This window comes from Sturnira hondurensis, unplaced genomic scaffold (genome assembly GCF_014824575.4).
Source record: "Sturnira hondurensis isolate 20B ecotype Veracruz unplaced genomic scaffold, ASM1482457v3 Scaffold0020237, whole genome shotgun sequence".
In the NCBI taxonomy this organism is placed as follows: domain Eukaryota; kingdom Metazoa; phylum Chordata; class Mammalia; order Chiroptera; family Phyllostomidae; genus Sturnira; species Sturnira hondurensis.
Genome location: NW_028092868.1, coordinates 1469689 through 1489054, shown reverse-complemented (window position 1 = coordinate 1489054; position 19366 = coordinate 1469689). Strand labels below are relative to the sequence as shown.

At 38.3% G+C, this 19366-nt stretch overlaps 1 protein-coding gene across 1 annotated transcript in view; it reads left to right on the top strand.

Moving 5' to 3' along the window:
• The window catches only part of TET1 (tet methylcytosine dioxygenase 1), a 108811-nt gene that overhangs the window by 16951 nt on the left and 72494 nt on the right, over positions 1 to 19366 (top strand). Inside the window, exons 2-3 of the mRNA XM_037029269.1 lie at positions 669 to 676; positions 7514 to 7567. Coding sequence (XP_036885164.1) covers positions 669 to 676; positions 7514 to 7567 — 62 coding nt within the window. The remainder of the gene's footprint in view (positions 1 to 668; positions 677 to 7513; positions 7568 to 19366) is intronic.

The following is a 19366-nucleotide window of genomic DNA, read 5'->3' as shown; positions in this document are numbered from 1 at the left end:
TACCCAGTACTGTTTTAAGCACTAACATGCTCATTGTCTCATGTAATCCTTACAACAATCCTATGAATGAGATATTCTTTCCCCAGTGCATAAAGTATTACACTGAGGGTTAGAGAGGCCACGTAATTTGTCTAAGCCCACACAGTTGACCTGGGATTAGAACCCCCCTTGGCTTGGATGATAGATAGGTTCTCATTTTAACCACCACATCTCTGAGCTGGGGCAACAGCAAAATGTGAAGAACCTGATGGGTGAAAGGGTGTGGGACCAAGAAGTAGGATAGTTATGCTAAGGTTTCTGTTGCTATGTTTCACATCTGTGAAACTTGGAGAGAGATGCGTAAGGATTTTTTATAGGTTCACTTTGAAAATAAATTAAACATTTAAACACTTCTGAGTATTCACTTTCACTGCTTCTCTATTTTAATTTCAAGGTTATGTTTTCTCTTTAACCATCTTTTTAACTTTTCCTCTCCATTTTTAAGTTTTTACTTCCAACTCCTTCACCATCTCTGGACCTCATTCTGCTCTGAATCCTGCTCTGGTAACTCTGTACTATCCTGGTACTTTTCACTCGTCTATGCCTGCCTCCAGGATATTTTTATATTTTATGTAGCTTTTCTCATTGTCTTCAGCAGGAGGGTTGTTCCAAGTTATTGCTTCTTTCAGCACTGGAAGTGAAAGTTTTATATTCTTTTGAATTAATAAATGTAAAATTATGTTATGATGGTATGATGGGAATAGCATGCCCTCATGCTGGCGGAAATCTTGATAATATATTTATTTGGGAGAGGTTTCAATGTCCCCAAGTATTTTGTGCTTGAATACCTCCAATTTTTATATTGAATGAGTTTTAATTGCTTGCTAGATTATTTATTTGTACATAGTTTTCGCGGTTAATGACAGCCACCAGTGCCCACTGCTGCAGTAAAACCACCTGTGCGATTCAGGTGCCATAACACATGCTTTTCATAGGGGAAATTTTTCTAGACAGCATCCTCTGTGATTTCTTTGTTATTGACAAAAGCCACGTATATGCTGTTACTGAATTTCTCCCCAAATTAATGGGTCTAGGCTTTAAACCGAGGGATTAGGCCTGTCAATTTCAAGTTAGCACTAGGAATTGTTTTGAAATTGGAAAGAAGTGATATTCTAGCCCCGTTAGTCTCTAGGGCTATCTATGTTTCGCCTCATTGTCGGTGATTCGCACTTGGCAACTGCTGAGAAACTTGCCTTCAAGTGCTCCTTCACTCTTGCTGGTGAAGAGCAGATGTTTTCACCTGCCGCAAGCAGGACTGTTGGAGGAAGAGGGGGCACACGGGGCAGACCTGGCTTCCAGAGGGCAAAGTGCTACTGTAGAACTGCCTTAGGGGACAAAGGGGGACAAATGGGGACTGGAGGCCAGGGCAAGGCTGTGGAAGGGGATTAGCTGGCTATGCCCAGATTGTGATCACCAAAATTTGCCATTATAATACGCACTGTTTTGCCCAGATTTTTGAGGGAAAAGTAAGGATGCTCATTATATATGGGTAGAACTCGAAATACCTTGTATCTGTTCTTGTGTTTTGTAATTATTTGTTACATAAAATTTCTTGAACCATAATGTTCAGAAATAAATGCTCAAATTCCTGTATAATTTTAAAAAACAAGTATCTAAATATAAATAAATTAAAAATTGAATTACAACAAAAGATTTTTTCCCTGAAAGTTTTGGGCAAAAACATGGGTGTGCATTATACATAGCAAAAATACAGTACTTGACCCAATCAACCAGGAATATATCCAGCATTCGTATTTCAGGTTCCTCCATGTGATGATAAATAACCCAAACTAATTTTAAGATCTCTATTAGAATTATGAAAAGCGTGAGCTATCTTTTCCTTATTCTTATTGTTGAGAAGTTTGTAAAAGATGGAACCTAGAATATCTTTATACGTTTGTCACTGCAAAAACTATGGCCCTGCCCCCCCGCAAAAGGCCAGAAAAGAGGAGAAATATAGAAGGCTTTCATGGCAGACTGTGACTAATATTGGAAGAATTTTGTACTTCAGAGGTGTCAATTTTAAGGAAGACCAAATTATTTCAGATGAATTTAGAAGATGCCTCCTAGTCCGGTGTTTGTATGTGTCTAGTTTCTTGTGGTTGCAGAATTGCTTATACTTAGGAAGAGAGGTAGAATTTTGAAAGCTCCCATTAATTTTTCTCTGAAGGCACAGAACATATTTTTCAAAAAGCACACCTAATGTAATGTTGGATTTAAAATACCAGTCTTGCCCTCACGGGCGTGTCTGTTGGTTGGCAGCCTCATGCAGGGTCACTGGTTCCATTCTGGGGCAGGGTGCATGCCTGGGTGGCAAGCTGGTCCTGCTTGAGGTGTGGGAAAAAGGTAGCCGATCCATGTTTCTCTCTTGCATCACATTTCTTTCCCTCTCTTTCTCGGCTCCCCAAGCCCCCTCCCTAAAAATAAATACATACAATCTGTAGAAAAAACTAAGACACCAATCTTCTTGCCTTGTCTGAGTGTCTCAGTTGGTTGGAGCATGATCCCCTACACCAGGCGGCTGCAGTCAGGGGACTGCACCCCCAACCTAGGCTGTGGGGGTGATCCCCAGTCGAGGGGCCCATGGGAAGCAACCAATCAATGTTTCTCACATCAACATTTTTTCTCTCTCTCCTTTCCTCTGTCTCTCTAAAAACCAATAAAAAGATACCCTCAGATCCTCAGGTGAGAATTAAAATAAAATAAAATACAAATTTTCTCTAAATCTGAGTTAGATTTCTCCATCCTAAAAATTAGGCATGTGATTTTAAAGACTTTTTTAAATTAAAAAATTTTCAGTTATAATTTATATTCATTAGTATTTGGCATTAGTTTCAGGTGTACAACATAGTGGTTAGATCATGATATACTTCATAAAGTGTTTCCCCTGAAAACATTTCTTTTAAGATTATTTTGGGATATTTACAAATGTCTACCACTGGGTGTTGAAAACCAAGAGAAACTGTAGAGAGAGCAGCTTAAGTAGTTAGAACCAGACTCAAGCCAAGCACTAATTTGCTGTGTAACTGAGATAAGGAACATTACTTCTTTAGGAACACTGCACACACTGGCCTTAGCTTGTTTATGAAATAAGGTAGTAGTTAGATTAAATATTCTGATTTTTTTGTTCTATTATAATCCTATGATTTTTCTAAGAGAAAAGATACTTCATTTTGTAATATGACTTATGTTTTAAAGAACCTAACACACCTGTGTTATTACACAATTGACTGTCAGCTCACACAATTTAATGATCATGATCCATTGTGGGAAAAACAGATTGAAGTAACAAACTAAGTTCTGAATTGGTAGAACTATAACGTAAGGTTTCTTAGTTTGCAATTGCTCATACTTGCAACAAGATATAGTTGTATGCACTTTGCACTAGATAATAAGAAAATGGCTTTCTTGACATCCAATTTCTCTGCTAGAAATCTCTCCATCAAAGTTCATTCTCACCTAAGCCCTGAGCTGAGACTCTCAAATCTTCAAGTATAGGACAGATGGTCACAAACAATAGAGATTGTGAATCTATTCTGTGTTCAAACAAGTACAGAGCTTCCTAGTATAGTACCAGTTGGATACTTGGAATTAATGTTAGTTCTGGTCATTTTCATTAACCCTCATAATTTAGCTCGGATGAATTTTGGCTTTACACATTCTGCAGAACATTGCACACAGACGTTTGGTGTTTGCTTAGGTTGCTAAGGGCAGTGTTATATGTCTTCGTGAGTATCCTATACAGTAGAAATACCTGCTCATGGGGCTCTAAAAAACGAACTTTCCACCAACGTGGATACTCAATATACCAAGTACTTTGATCCTGATTTTATTCATTTTATTGAGGCAACCATGTGGATACATAGGTAAGAGATTAATTTTAAATACGTAACTATATCTTAATGTATCATGGGCACTCTACTAACTATTGAGCAATCAACATGGGAAAATGTTGATGCCTTTAAAAAACTATATTTAGGCCCCAGCCTAGTAGCTAAGTTGGTTAGAAGACCACTATCCCTAAGTGCCAAGGTGGAGGGTTTGATCACCTGTCAGGCCACATACAACAAGCAACCAGTGAATGTGTGGATAAGTGGTACAACAAGTCTCTCTCTCTTTCTCTCCCTCCCTCTAAACTCAATTATTAAAAAAAAAATAAGAAAAAGAAACAACTAGTGAATGCATAAATAAGTGGAACAACATATCAATGTTTCTCTTTCTTCCCCTTTCCTCTATCTCTCTAAAATCAATCATTAAAAAACAAATGTGTTTTAAAATTATGTTTCAGTATTGGAGTAGTAGACATAATTTGTAACTGAAATGCAAGGCATTTTAAGAAATACAGAGCTCCCCTTGAGTACATTGCTGATGGGGATGTAAAGTGGTGTACCTGCTATAGAAAATGTTTTGGGCCCTGGCCAGTGTGGCTCAGTTGGTTGGAGCATTGTCTTGTAACTGAAAGATTGTGGGTTCGATTCCCAGACAAGGCACACACATACCTACATTTGTGGGTCATCCCCAGTCAGGGCTCTTGTGGGAGGCAACCAATCCATGCTTCTCTCTGGCATCAGTGTTTCTCTCCCTCCCTCCCTCTCTTTGTAAAAGCAATGAAAAAAATGTCTTTGGGTGAGGATTAAAACAATGATGTGGCAGTTCCTCATAAATTAAATAAAATTACTTCTATTCCCAGATGTGTACTCAAGAATTTAAGGCAGAGACTCAAATAGATACTTGACCTAAGAATATGCTTGAGAGAGAGAAAGAAAGCCCACCATGACAGGGTGTCAAACCCACAACCTAGGTGTGTGCCCTGACCTAGATGGAACCCTCAACCTTTTGGTGTGCAGGACACTGTTCCAACCAGCTGAGCCACCTGCCAGGCTTGCACATCCCTTTGCGTAGCAATACTTACAGTAGTCAAAAAGTGGAAACAACCCAATGTACATCAACAGAAGAATACATAAATGAAAAGTGGTAGATATACACCCAATGAAATATTCATCCTTGATAAGGAATGAAAATCTGATACATCTTGCAACATGGATAAATCTCAAAAACATGATGCTCAGTGAAACAAGCCAGACAAGATAGGAAAAAGATTGTGTGTGATAGATACCCCTTACATGAGGTACCTAGAATAGGCAAGTTGATAGAAATGAAAAGTAGAAGTTAGTGATGGTTAGGAGAAGACAAATGAGGAGTTATTGTTAGTTTTGGACAGATAAAAAGGTTTTAGAAATGGTAAAATGGCAAATTTTATAATATTTTATCACAAAATATCTCCAAAGAAAAAGAAGAAATGTGGAGTTTGCACCAATTTTTAAGAAAATCTCTTGCACGCATTTCCATATCTTGCTGTGTTTGGTCCTGTTTTTCTGCCTGTGTCATGGTTGCTTCATTCCTTAGAGAGCTTCTCAGTGTGGGCTGTGTGGGCTCCGTGTTGCCCTGGTGGATGTGGTTAGGTCAGAATCCACTGGTTTTGGTACCATAGGCTTGCTTCTTATATTTGTTAAAGTTTTTGAGGGTGGATGAGGGAGAGATTGTTTAAAATTGAAACACAATGCATGTTGGAGTCCCCATCCCACATTGGAAAGCACGCTTTTGGGGCAAGCCGAAAGGCTAGGAATCCAGGGTGACGAAATGCAGACCTTCGGGCCATCCTGATTTCTGGTTGCGGGAATCTGTTCTGAATTCAACTGCAAGTGGAAAACTCATCTTTGGCAGAGCAGCCAGGGAGGCCCACCCACCAATCCCGAAAACGTTCTGCTGGAAGTTTGGCGGTATGGGGATGGAGCTGAGGCTGTCTTTCCAAGATCCGTGCAGCTGTCAAGGTGGTTGTGATGAAGCTGAGACCCGCCTCAGCATTGAATTTGGGCAGTGACCTTGAGACTTGCCAGCTCATTCATAGCAGCTGTACTGGTTCTTGCTCTACTGCCACTATTGCATAGCCAGAGAGTCACAGGGAGGGAGCTAAATCCTCTGGGTCTGCCATTCCCAGGATCTGGCAAGTTCCAGCTATGGTGCCAAGCTCTCCCAGCACCTACCAGCCATTGGGCATAGGGACAGTCCAGGTGTGTGAGTGTGGGTGGCTGCCTGTTTCACCTCTGGCTCAGGTTTCAGTCCCTAGGAAGTGGGTAGCTCTCTGAGTATCAGTCTGACGTGCAGACGGAGTCCACGTGGGGCTAACCTGCTTAGCATCTCTAGGGAGAGATGCTCAGTGACAGTTGATCTTGATAGACAGAGAGGTCAAAGCCAACGGTGCTTCTTTGTCCCGAAGGTAGGAGGGAGATATTTTGGAGGGAAATGAAGGTCACCAGAAATGTCCAGAGCAAGAGGGAGAAATATTTTTTCTCCAGGCACAGAGTGGCAAGTGAATTTTGAAAACTCCTCCCCCTACTTCATGTCTTTCTCCTGTCCTTTTCCTTTTAAGTGGCTTTATTATTTTTTTTAAAACCCGCCTTTGTCATTGGACATTTATTGACAGAAATCAAATTGCTGTGTTTCTGGGCAAAGCGCCTGCTGCGGAGAGGTGTGGTTCCGGAGGAATGAGACACGCAGCCCAACAGCTGAGCCTACACTGTCCTCACATAACCTCCCTGCCTTAAATATCGCCAATATTTAGCCTTGCCTTATAAAGTAAAAATGCACAATACCTTCCAGAATTTCATTAAGCCCAAATACTGCCCCCGGCACCACAGCTCAGTTATATCTTCTGTATGTTGGAGGCAGTGCTGCACAGCCCCCCCTTCTCCCCCCACCATGGACCTGCCCTCGGAGCCACCAAGAGGTTACTAATCAGGGAGACTCCGCCATCGATCCGATGGTGGAGACCTGGGGGATTTGTGTGCATTGTTTTTGCTGAAGCCTCCTGTGAATTCATTGCGACCAGATCCTCTGCAGCGAACTCCATGTCGCAGCTTGTGGCTGCCTGTGTCCTGTGGTGAGAGCAGAGCTGCACAGGAGATCCTTTGTCTAGGAAGGCTAGGCAGAGAAGATCACTTTGGAGTTGCTAAGCTCTGCATTGCCATTGGCTGCACTCTTTGTGGGGCTGTTTTTGCAAAAGGCATGCCCAGCACTTCTACAGTGCTGGCAGGCCAGGGCTGCCTTTAAACACCATGATAATAATACCAAAAAGCAGTTTGCAGAACTGTTCCACTGTAGAGGCTTCCTCTGCAGAAGCAAGCAAGATGGCTACCTCGTGGGCTTCGCCGTGAAGAATGCAGAGGCTAATTAAGACAGACTTTAAGGGGAAAAAAGGGTATTTCCCTACTTCATCTTTATGCAAGGCTTTTTTTTTCTCAGTGACTTTTAAAGTATACATTTTACATAAGCTCTGCAGGTTCTGCTTAGCAAACATGTTGATGATTTTAAATGGTATAAGTAGTTTTATAGAGAAATGGCCAAAATTTTTTAGGGGATGGGAGTTAATTTTTCTCTTAAATGGAGGCTCATTTTGCAATTTGATTTTTTTTAGGTTGTAAAGGAAAACGAGAGGCCCCAGAGGGAAAAGAAGCCCAAAGTTTTAAAGGTAATCAGTTATTGATTAAATCATATTTAATTTTTTTCCATTTCATATAGTATTTTTCTGTCACTTAGAAGTAAATTTGGAGCATAGTGGATGTGCATTTTCCCAGATTCTCAGTAAATGAATTTTCACTCAAGTAAAGTGCTTTTTTTTTTTGATGTGCTGCACAATGTGCATGTAAGCATCCTTTATTTTCAACTCCACACAGATTAGCAGAAGGAAAAGTTCATGTGCAAAGTGCTGTGAATAAAATTTATTTTCCTTCATAGCTCCCTTTGTAGCATCTGCATTTATGGTGTAGCTCCAGTGTGTAAACTTGAGCTCCTAAGAAGAAAGCCACTGTTTGAAGTTGACAGCTATGGTCCATTATGATTTAAATAGACTTTCCATTAGACACCGTTTTAAAATGTGCGATTTTTCTTTCCAAAAGAAAGGGTCCTCGGAGATTTCAGTTCATCTTAAAATATATAAGCCATTGAAATCTTAGAGCCCAATGACAATTGCTGAATCCCAGATTTTTATTAGACCATCTTTAATTTTGACATTCATCGAGCTGTAGGAATATGCATGTTTTCTTGATTTTCAATAGTTTGCCTAATGAGTATTCAGTAGTAACCTATTTTGATTATAAGCTGGCAATTCATATTATGAGCTTTGTACAGTATTGAAAAGGGTTAATTTAAAAGCATAGGGCATTGCTAAAAGTTCGAGGCTAGCTTTGGTCTAGCAAATAAGTGCCTATGTGTTAAAGGTTTCAAGTGGTATATTGCTATTATAAAGGTAAGCAACCTGAGCAACCAACCTTTTTAATTCAAGAAGACATTAGGCAATAAAACTACTGGCCTTGAAAATTATATCGTGCACTTGCAATTTAATATTCTAACCTATAGCTCTTCGTTTCCCAATAAAGTTTTAGTATTCAAAGAGAAACATGTTGGACTATGAATGTGGCAAATGTTCATGTTACTTCTTTCCCAGGGTGTATTTGAAAGTGTTATTGACATGGAGAACCAAACCTTGTATTGCCTTCTAATTTGTCTGATCTCCTCAAGTTTCTGTTTCCTGTGTGCACACAACATTGCCATGTACAATTTCCATCATCCAACAAGTACTTATTTAATATCTACCGTATAGTCATCTGTGTACTAGACACTGTAAGTGAATGTAATTGCTTGACACAGATTCTCACTTAGTCTGGACAGGTAGAATACTGATTATTTTCAGGGTAAATTAAACCCATTTCTGTTTCTTTTCCTGCAAATTAATCTATCCACCTTCAATGACTGTCCCCTTCAACTATACAAATATATCACCTAAAGTCCTATTTAGGTGTTTTGTCTTAAAATATTCAAGAGAGAAATAGTTTCAGTTCTACTATTATAAATGACTCTCAAATTTGTGGGAGGCAGGGATAAGGGCATTAGATAGAAGCATGGACAAGTTTGGTAGCTTAAATCACCTGCCTTCACCAGGAAGTGGAATTGGGCTTTGGGAGTACTATTTAATTCTATATTTATTTTGTTAGTCTATAGGTGTCCTATCACCTGAAATAAATTTTAGAAATAAATACACTGTGTGTTGCTTTTTTGAATCATGGCATTAGACTCTGACTTTTTAAAAGAGTCAGTACCTGTGGGTGGTTGAATTTCATGTACCACAGCAAGAGGAACCGAATTCTTGCTCACTCTCCTCTGTAGTTGTCCACTGTTGTACCAGAGTAGGAAAATGCACTCTGACTGGTGTGGCTCAGTTGGGGGAGCATCATCTGCAAAGCGGGAAGGTCACCGGATCGCTTCCTGGTCAGGGCACATTCCTGGGTTACAGGTGGTTGGGGCATGTGCAAGAGGCAACCAATCGATGTTTCTCTCACACATCGACATTTCTCTCCCTCTCTCTAAAACCAAATAAATAAAATTGTTTAGAAAAAAAGAATAGGAAAATGCTCAAAAAGGAATTTTGCCATGATGTTGGCATTTCAAAATATTTTATTTATTTAATGTTCTGTTGGGCTTCCTATCGCTTGTTCTTCTAAGAAAGCTTTGTTTCTCTGCTCCACAGAGGCAAGGGCTAAAATACTTGGAGATTTTTCGCTTGATCGTGTAAGATACAGTTAGAACTAATGTAGAATATTATGTAACCCTGAAGGAGATGTTAAGAAAACTAAAGCCACGTTTTGGGAGAGAGAGTGAGGGGAGAGTCCAACCTACAGTTTGAGGTTTCATGAATGAGGACTTCCTGTGCCACTGGCTGCTAGTCAGGGGAGCGGTGATGGGATCTACAGGCTATAACGTGGCGTCCTTGCATAAATCTCTGTTGTCTTTGGCACTGTACCAGAGAATTAGTCAGCTTCTTCTGTCTCTGGCCTCTTAAATCTTCAGATATCCTGGGTTCTTTGCTCTTTGTCAAGGTAGATGCTGTCAGTATCTCGAATAACTTTCATCCTCATCTGTGGGGAAATAGTTGGATAGATAAGAGAGTCTGATCAAGGAAATTGGGTATTGAACTGAAGCTTGTCTCATCCAACTCTGAACCTTTTGACTAATAAATACGAAACCCACTTGTGGGGCTAAAATTGCCCGGTGTATCTCACACTTCTTACCTTTGAGCAATTTATTGTCTGTCGATAAGCTATATTCATTGTACTGTAAGTCAAAATTTAAGACAACAGTGATCTCACATTTCTCAAATGGACCAAAGAGACCATTTTCCTCTAGCTGAAGTGATGGTTTCTGAGAATCAAATGACTGAGGGGTGGGGGTAGCCGATCAACACAGCTTCTGCCTCTACGGGTGCTAGGCCCAGGTTGCTGCCCAAACCCTACTAATGATCACTAGAGTTATTTTCATATGTAGATGGCCACTCCCCATGACTCTTGAATGAGATAAAGATGTGAAATAATTTCAAGCCTTCATTCTTGAAATTATACTCCTGAGTGGCTTTGTTTTGGACTTCCCTTGGTAAAAACATTTATGTAAAAATATTTGTATGTTGGGGTAAAAGGATGTATTCCTTTACAGAAAGTGAATTTTGCTGTCATCACTTCGGTGAGATTGTCAGTCTTTGTTTCTGGAGACAATCAGATTGCACGGTCAACTGGGGGTATTGAGAAGGTAATAAAGGGGTTATTTGAAAAGTGTAAGCAGCCTAAGGAAAGATGATGAGTCTAATGACATCAGAGAGCTATTGCCACTCCTAGGCCTGAAGGGACAAGGGATTGGGAGCAGACAACCAGGTAGAAGAGTTACAGCTGAATAGAGGGAACCGAGGCTTTTGTTGTGGCCATTTGGTAAAGAGATCTTTATGCAAAGAGGAGGTCAGAGAAGGGCATATGGAAATAAATTGCCAGCCCTTCAGTTCCTTGTGCTTTCTTTTTTTCTTTTTTTAAAGATTTTATTTATTTATCTTTTAGAGAGGAAAGGAAGGAGAGGAGGAGAGAAACATCAATGTATGGTTGCCTCTCGTGAGTCCCCTGCGGGGAACTGGCCTGCAACCCAGGCACGTGCCCTGACTGGGAATCAACCGCAATCGGGTGGTTCGCAGGCCCGCGCTCAATCCACTGAGCTACACCAGCCAGGGCATCCTTGTGCTTTCATTGGCTGAGCTCAATAAGAAGTGAAAAGAACAGGGAGCCCACTGATGAAATATATCTTGGTCAGTCTTCTGTGGCATGTAAGAGGGTGTGGAAGATAGAATGTGGTCCTCAAGGGGGAAAAAAACAGTCAGCATCCCTAGTGACCGTAGGGGCAGTATGGTAGGGTCAGAATTAGGCCCAGAATCATGATTACATAAGAAGGTAACATTAGGCAAGGCTTGGTGAAATATGTAAAATTCTATAATTTTTTGCGGTTAATCTGTAAATCTAAAATCATTTCAAACTAAAAAATAGGGGAATCTCTGAGAGGGGGCCCCATTTATACCTTTTTTGATTGTATACTCTTTCTAGGATGGTAAGGGACATTTTCTAGCTGTTTGGTTATAAAATAGCTTCAAGTAGTATTTGGAAGACTGAGTGAACAAATATAAAGAAATGTCAGTGAGCATTAAACCAGGAAACTGTCCACAGTTGATTTGGAAAAGAAAAAATAAAAACCTAGTGGTCTTCCTGCTGGCTTCTGCACTGCTCTGCACGGCATCCCTCCTTCCTTGTGGTGGTGATGGAGAACACCAAGCGATGATGGAGAGACGGGGAGGTGGGGGGGCGGCATAAGACATGTTTCACTCAGAGAGGACACTGAGATGCTCATATCTCTTTTTGAAATATGTTTTGGGTGGAGGTGGAAGAGGGAATAAGGGAGATAGATGGTAATAAAAAATACAGTGAGTTATGTTCATAAAATGGCAATCAAACCATACAGTAATCACATTCATGCGTGGTCCTGATTTGCATGGCATAGTTACATTCAAAATATTTAGCACTAATTTCATTGCCTGGCACATAGTAAATGCTTAAGAAATGTTCTTTCCTGAACACCATTATTATTAAGCCATTAAATATATTTTTACCACATACCAAATGGTACAGCTACAATGGTTTTTGCCTTCAAGGAGACTAAATGGTGCTGAGGAAAGGTGGGCAAAAATTAAAGACAAGTGGGTAAATGACAAATTATGAAGTGTATTTCATTGTGTATGTGTGTGAGTGTATCTATACATATATGCATTGAAGGCAGCCAAAAATGTGCAGAGATGGGGAAAACATCTAGGGAAACTCACTTGATACGTATGAGAAATATTCCCTTCATTTATAAATTGTTATATATACTGATGGTATTTAAAAGTACCAAATTCACTGTCATTGAGTTACCTTGTTGATTTTTAAAAATCCCTTAAACTACAGAAAAAGGAAGATACCAGTTGCTAAAGATTTTTCTCTTCGGCACTTATCTGCAAGTTTGTTTCAGTTAGTAACAGAAATCATTGGGAAAATGATACACTTTTCTTAACTCTGGTTATAATGTAACATTCCATGACTTGTAGCAACATGTGGGAGGTTTAAATGATGGGTCATATACTGAGCTTGATCATTACTCAGGCCATAAAACATGCCTTTTGATAGTGTCCCTCATAGTCCTAGGCAATGAATCTCAGGCTTCTGAATATAACAGACATTTGGGTAGAAAAATTCAGAGTTGGTGGTGAGAGTATTTATAACAGGACACTAGCTTAATATATAGAAATATTTATGGTCCTTGTATATATATTAATATTGTGTCAGGTAAACCATGTGATGCAAATCAGGACCATGCATATTTATATATGTGATGGGAAATATATATATATTTACGTATATGGTGGAAAAATAATCTCTACAGGATGCTCACATAAATTTAATAATTTAGAGTTATGATTCAACATATGGTCCTTATTTTGCTCATTATATCATAAGCTGGCAAAAACTATGAAAGCAGCGTGTTCATCCATCAGTGTTTATTCACACGCTCGAAGGCACGCGTGGGGCTTCTGGTTTGCATACGAACAAATTGTAAGATAGCATTTTGCCTAGAGATGATCAGACTGATTTCAGGGCTGGGTTGACACTAATCCAGCTCACACACAGTTGAATCATTTATCATTGGTGCATGTACATTTCCAGTGACTCAAGACTCCTTTTTGTAATTTCTAGGAATGATCCCAAATAGAAAATTAGAATGAATGAAAGCCAAGTGGTGTGAATGGGCTTGAGGGAAATTTCATTTAGGCCACAAAACAAGTCTGTTGAATTCTTTCTAGAGCAGAACAGAACATATGCCTTACTGCCTGAATACTTGTGCTCATCTGACGCTGTGTTTGTGTCTTGGTAGTGCTGGATTCTTACTGTTTTCTGAGGACGACCTTCCGTACTCTGTAACTCCCCAACACTTACAAAACCTTACAAAATCTTAATTCATTTTCAAATCATAATTCACTTAATAATGCTTTTTCAGTATTCATAATATCATTAAAATAATGTTTTTAAAGATGTGATTGCAAGATTTACTGACCATGGTCTATGCAGGAGAATGAGATTACAGTATCTTGTTTTAAGCCTGTTGTGATGCTTTATAGTTTTTTGGTCCCTTTTATTATATTTTGTCCCATTGCCATTTATCCCCTTGTGCCCTCTTCTAGCTCCACCCGCCCCCGCCCCCCAGTCACCACACTGTTGTCTATATTCTTTAGTCCTTTTGCCTTTTTGCTGAACCTCCCCACCCCTCACCCCTACTCCCCAGAGCTGTCAGGCTGCTCTCCATCTATAAGTCTGTCTCTATTTTGCTTGTGAGTTCAATTTGTTCATTAGATTCCACATACAAGTGAAATCATGTGGTATTTGTCTTTGTTTGAATAACTTATTTCACTTAGCATAATGTTCTCCAGGTTCATCTACGCTGTCTCAAAGTGTGTAAAAGTATCTTCTTTTTAATGGCTGACCACTATTCATTGTGTAAATTTCAAGGTTGCTTCCAAAACTCACTGATTGTAAATAATGCTGCAGTGAATATAGGGGTACTTAGATTCTTTCGAATCAGTGTTTCCGGATTTTTTGGATACATTCCCAGAAGTAGAATCACTAAGTTATAAGGCAGTTTCATTTTTAATTTTTTGAAGTAACTCCATACTGCTCACTACAGTGGCTGCACCAGGCTGCATTCCCACCAACAGTGCAAAAGGCGCTTTCTCCACGTCCTCACCAGCACATGTTTGTTGATTTATTGATGATAGTCATGCTGACTGGTGTGAGGTGATATCTCATTGTGGTTTTAAGTTACATTATAGTTTTGAATATTAACTCCTTTAGTCCTTTTTGAATGGGAAATGTATCATTTTGTGTGTGGTAGATTTTAAGAGATGCTACATTTTAATCAACTAATATTTAATCACTTTATTTTTCTTTTTAAAATATATTTTATTGATTGTGCCATTACAGTTGTTCTATTCCCCCCTTCATTCCCCTCCACCTTGCACTCCCCGCCACCACCACCCCCCCCTCTTTAGTTTATGACCACATGTTTAAAGTTCTTTAGATTCTATATTTCCATACTATTCTTGCCATCCACCCTATCTATTTTCTACCTTGTGTGATTTTTAAATATAGTATACACTTACAGATAGCCACATGATTGCAGGATTGTTATGGAGTTCAATAAATTTATTATATGTAAAGTGCAACCTGACTGGTGTAGCTCAGTAGGCTGGGTATTGTCCTATTAATGGAAAGGCTCCTATTCAATTCACATTGAGGGCACATGCCTGGGCTGTGGGCCAGGTCCCTGTTTGGGGGCATACAAGAGACAACCAATTGATGTCTCTCTCTCACATCGATGTTTCTCTGCCTTTCTTTCTTCCTCCCTTCTCTCTCTAAAAAAACAAATAAAATCTTTGGAAAAGTACATGTGAAGCGCTTAGGACAGTAATTAGTTATATCATCTCAATTAACTATATTATTTTATTTAAAGGAATAATATATGTTACTAAAACATTAAGTGTACTTTCAAAAATGTGTATTTTCTTTGCATTGTACTCAAGAAAAAAATTTCACAGTTGATAGTTTGAATTCTAGAACTCACAAAGATAATGATAGATTGGTATGAACAAATTGGAAACAGGATACAAGATACAGTAATGTTATTAAACGTTCAACACAGTTTATTCAACAGAAGAATACGTAAGGAAATTCTCAAAAAATTTATCTTAAACATCTGAAAGTGGTTTTTTATCTTAGAAATGTGTTCACTTACTATCTTGTGTAGTCATTCTACTTTAGAAAAGTAAAATAATTCATCTAGTGGGTGTTTCTTAAAATAAATTTTAAGTTACTTCAGATTTAAATTCCCTCCGGAAAACTATATCTGAAATTTTTTGAGCCCCTACATTTTGATATTACAGTGCCTTTGATTACTTTTTATGTTCACTTTGAACCGGTGTGTCTCTGTGGTATCAGCAGTGCCCAGAGGAAGGGGCATGACCTTTAGTGCCACGCAGCTCTGTTGCTAAGCCCTGCCACTTCTGTGTAGGAACCGTGACCTAAGGAAGTTTAAATGAACGTTTTGAGCTCTATTTTCACTATCTGTAAAAGAAGAACAATAATTAATCTGCAGGGTTGTAGGTAGGTTACCTAATTAAAAAATTAATGTACTGATTTTGGGGAGAAAAAGAGAAAAAATGGTTTGTTTTTCTACTTATTTATTCATTCATTAATTGCTTCTTGTATGTTCCCTTACTGGGAATTGAACCCACATCCTTGGTGTATTAGAATGATTCTCTTGCCAACTGAGCTATATATATATATATACAATATATAGTAGGTGTTCAGTTAATGATAGCTATCATCATCATCATTAATGTTTTCATTATAATTATTAATATAAAATCCTTTATAAAATATTTATGTGTTTAGATTTTAAATTCTTATTACTCTGTAATTAGATTATAATACTTTTCAGTTTAGAATAGCATTCAACTTTGTTTTGCATAGTATGTTAATATAAATATCTTGTGCCTGTAACTTAATAAGTGTCATTTTAATGAATAATTGAGTTAATGCATGTCATGGCTTAACTTTAGTCAGTTAGGTCTCCAATGTAGAAATTACTATAATGACATCTGGGTGTATAATGAAAACTTACCTGCTTTCTCAAATGATCACACCAGCCTTGCCTAGTCTCTGTAATGATTTGCTATAGAAACCAGTACACACGTGAGGGTACATTTAATTGGACCAATTTTTTCCTACTATTTGAAAAAACAAAACCTTAAATACATTTATTTACATGCCTTTTTTCAGCATGTGACATTTGAACTGTCAATACCTCAGCATGCCCTCCTTAAGGAAAGAGTGTTCTGTGTAAGCCCAGTGCAATTATCACGCTGTAGGAATCTCTTCCCATGGATTCAGCCTAATCTGACCTGAGACACTGTCCGTGTAAAAATCTTCCCAATTGTCATTTCTCTGGCCTCTCTCTTACTCAGATCCCTTGTAGCTGTTTTCCTCTTCATCTAGCTTCCAGTCCAGCCTTAAATCATGCCTCGCATTTGCTTGTCACTTCCTTTCAGTCTCCTTTTACCTGGTCTTCCCACCATTTCTGAGTCGGTTTCTTGACTGATACGTTTGAGCACTACTTGTTTTTCTATTACATTTTTATAAAAGCCTCTCATTTGAAGATCAAGAAATCTGAGTATCAGTAAAATTTCGGGTAAACAGTAAGGTTTCCCCGAAACAGTAAGGTTTCAGGTAGATTGTCCAGTCCACATTTAGCCGTGGGGGGTCTTTGTAGGAGACTGCCCATTACTTCCTGGGTTGAGTTCGAAACTTGGAGTTGGAGGAGATTGGGACACTGAAAAAAAAATGTAGTTGAGTAGACTCAGAAATTCAGCTGTCTGTTATATACACCAGTTGGTAGCACGGAGTGGATGAGAGCATCCTTAATTATTGCCTCACTGAAATAAAGAAATGAAAAAAGATGAAATAGTGGTATTTATAGAGCTATGGGGAAACATCGAAGTATTACTGGCTTGAAGTAAGGGTTGTGATGAGCCTTATAAAACTCTGAAGATTATTTTCTGATTAAAATAATTAGAACCTAAACCTATTTCAAAATGTTAATTTTGTTATTCCACCATGAAACATAGTCTATGCTCTCAGTTAATGGATAGTATAAAACAGCTAGCTGTAGCCCTCGTCGGGTAGCTCAGTTGGTTACGGCATTGTCTCAATACACCAAGGTTGTGCATTCTATCCCTGGCCAGGGTGCGTACAAGAAACAACCAATGAATGCATAAATAAGTGGAACAGCACACTGATGTTTCATTTTCCTCCCTCAAATCAATAATTTAAAAATTCTAAAAAAATAAAAATAGCTGCACTGCAGGTTAGAATATTCATCAGAAATTTAATGCAGCTCTCCAGGGTTTATTTAAAGTCTTTGATATTTGATCACTTCACTAATACAAGTTAGGCCCATCAGGAAGCTGAGTTACCTGGGCCACACTTGCTAAGACACTTTGCATTATGACACATGATATAGTTATATAAGGTGTGACTGGCTACCTTCTGCCTACTACTATGTCTAGGGAAATTTTTAATTGAAAAATTAAAATTAATTAATGTCTGTGAAGATTAATTTATGTGCTGCCCATAGTCAAAAAAATATATAAACCATGTGTTTTCCTATTTTGACTTCATTTCCAAAACGTTGCCAGATAGATTGGTCAAGCAGTATAATATGCTCAACTGTGAAATGAGAAAATATCTTTTTACTTATTTCTTTGGGTCTTCATTAAATTTTTTTCACAAACAATTATATTAAGCAATAGGAAAGCTGGATAAGTGCAGTACAAAGCATCATGATACACCACTCACCCAATTTACCCAAATGTTAACAATTTTCTGGTTTGTTTCATCTCTGTCTAAATACATTTCCCCCCTGAATTCTTTGAAAGTTTCAGTTATGATGTCCACAAGAATGCCACAGAAACAAGTCTGTGGTTTTTTAGTGAGTCATTCTAGAGGTACATCAGATCAGTTGGTTCCATTAATATGCTTTTAACATTGATCACTTTGTTAAGGTGATACCTGCCAAGTTGCTGCAGTACGAATGGACTTTCCTTTTGTATTTAAGTATCTTCTGTGGAAATAACTTCATATGATTTCTGTTACTTCTCCTTGATGTTTATTTTCCATTCATGATTCTTGCCTGAATGAAATACTAGAATGCACTCCATTTTAACCTAAATTTTCTGTGTTGTATGTTGTTACCTTTAAGGCACCTTGATGTTATTTTGCACAGAAAGGGCATATGTCTTAAATTTCAAAGATTAAATGAATGAAACTTTTCAAGAAATGAAATAATTCCTATGGCTCTATTTAATGTCCAGTTGCACATAGCTAAATGCTTAACTTTGATTGAGCTAGTTGGACTCAGGTTACTGTATGGTAAAATGTGGGTATAGTACTTGGGATGTTGAAAGAAAAAGCAGATAATTAGGATGATGAGGCTCAATAGACGTAGAATGCCAAGGGAATATGACGTAGACTTCAGTCCTTCTTTATCTTGCTCTTTCTGCCTTTTATCTTCTATACAACCCAGTCTTGTCAAGTACTTAATACAAAAGAAAGAAACTCAACTCAGAGAAACTCAGTAGAGACAAAGTAAAATGGAATATAATCAGTAACAACTTACATCCTTAATTTAAGACCAAATAGCTTTGAAGAAAAAAGAAAAAGATTTGTTTATGAACCCGATAGATAACAAATTACATTAAATATCCTTCAGGATAAATGAAAGAAACAAAACTTGCCAAATTACTTCTGGGTGAGGTCTGTAGCTGATCATAATGGTAGCAAGAGTACTAGGGACAGTGTGAGGGGAAACATCAGAGGGTAGTTGGAATTAATTCTAAGGAAGGAAATGCAAACATGAGTATGATTCTATTTGTATTGGAAATACACATCCAATAAACTCATTTAATAAGCATTACATTTTAAAAAAGCCAATCTTGAAGTTCAAACAAGTGTATGAAGAAGAGGAAAAAGTTCTCCTATATAGTCATAGTCACTCTTTCCAACCTCCTTTCTGTCACATTGGCGGTACTTAAAACTCTTGTGGACATTCTTTCAGACAGTCTCTCTATATGTGTTTCTGTAGTTACATATAGTTACATGTATGTTATGTGTGTATTTACAGATGTGTCTACCCATTCTTTTTATAGTGGATTATTTTTGAAATATATTTTATATACAATCAAATACTCACATCTTAAATATATAACTTGATCAGCTATGGTGAATGTATAGGAAGACACCATTCATTTCTGTCATCCTAGCCA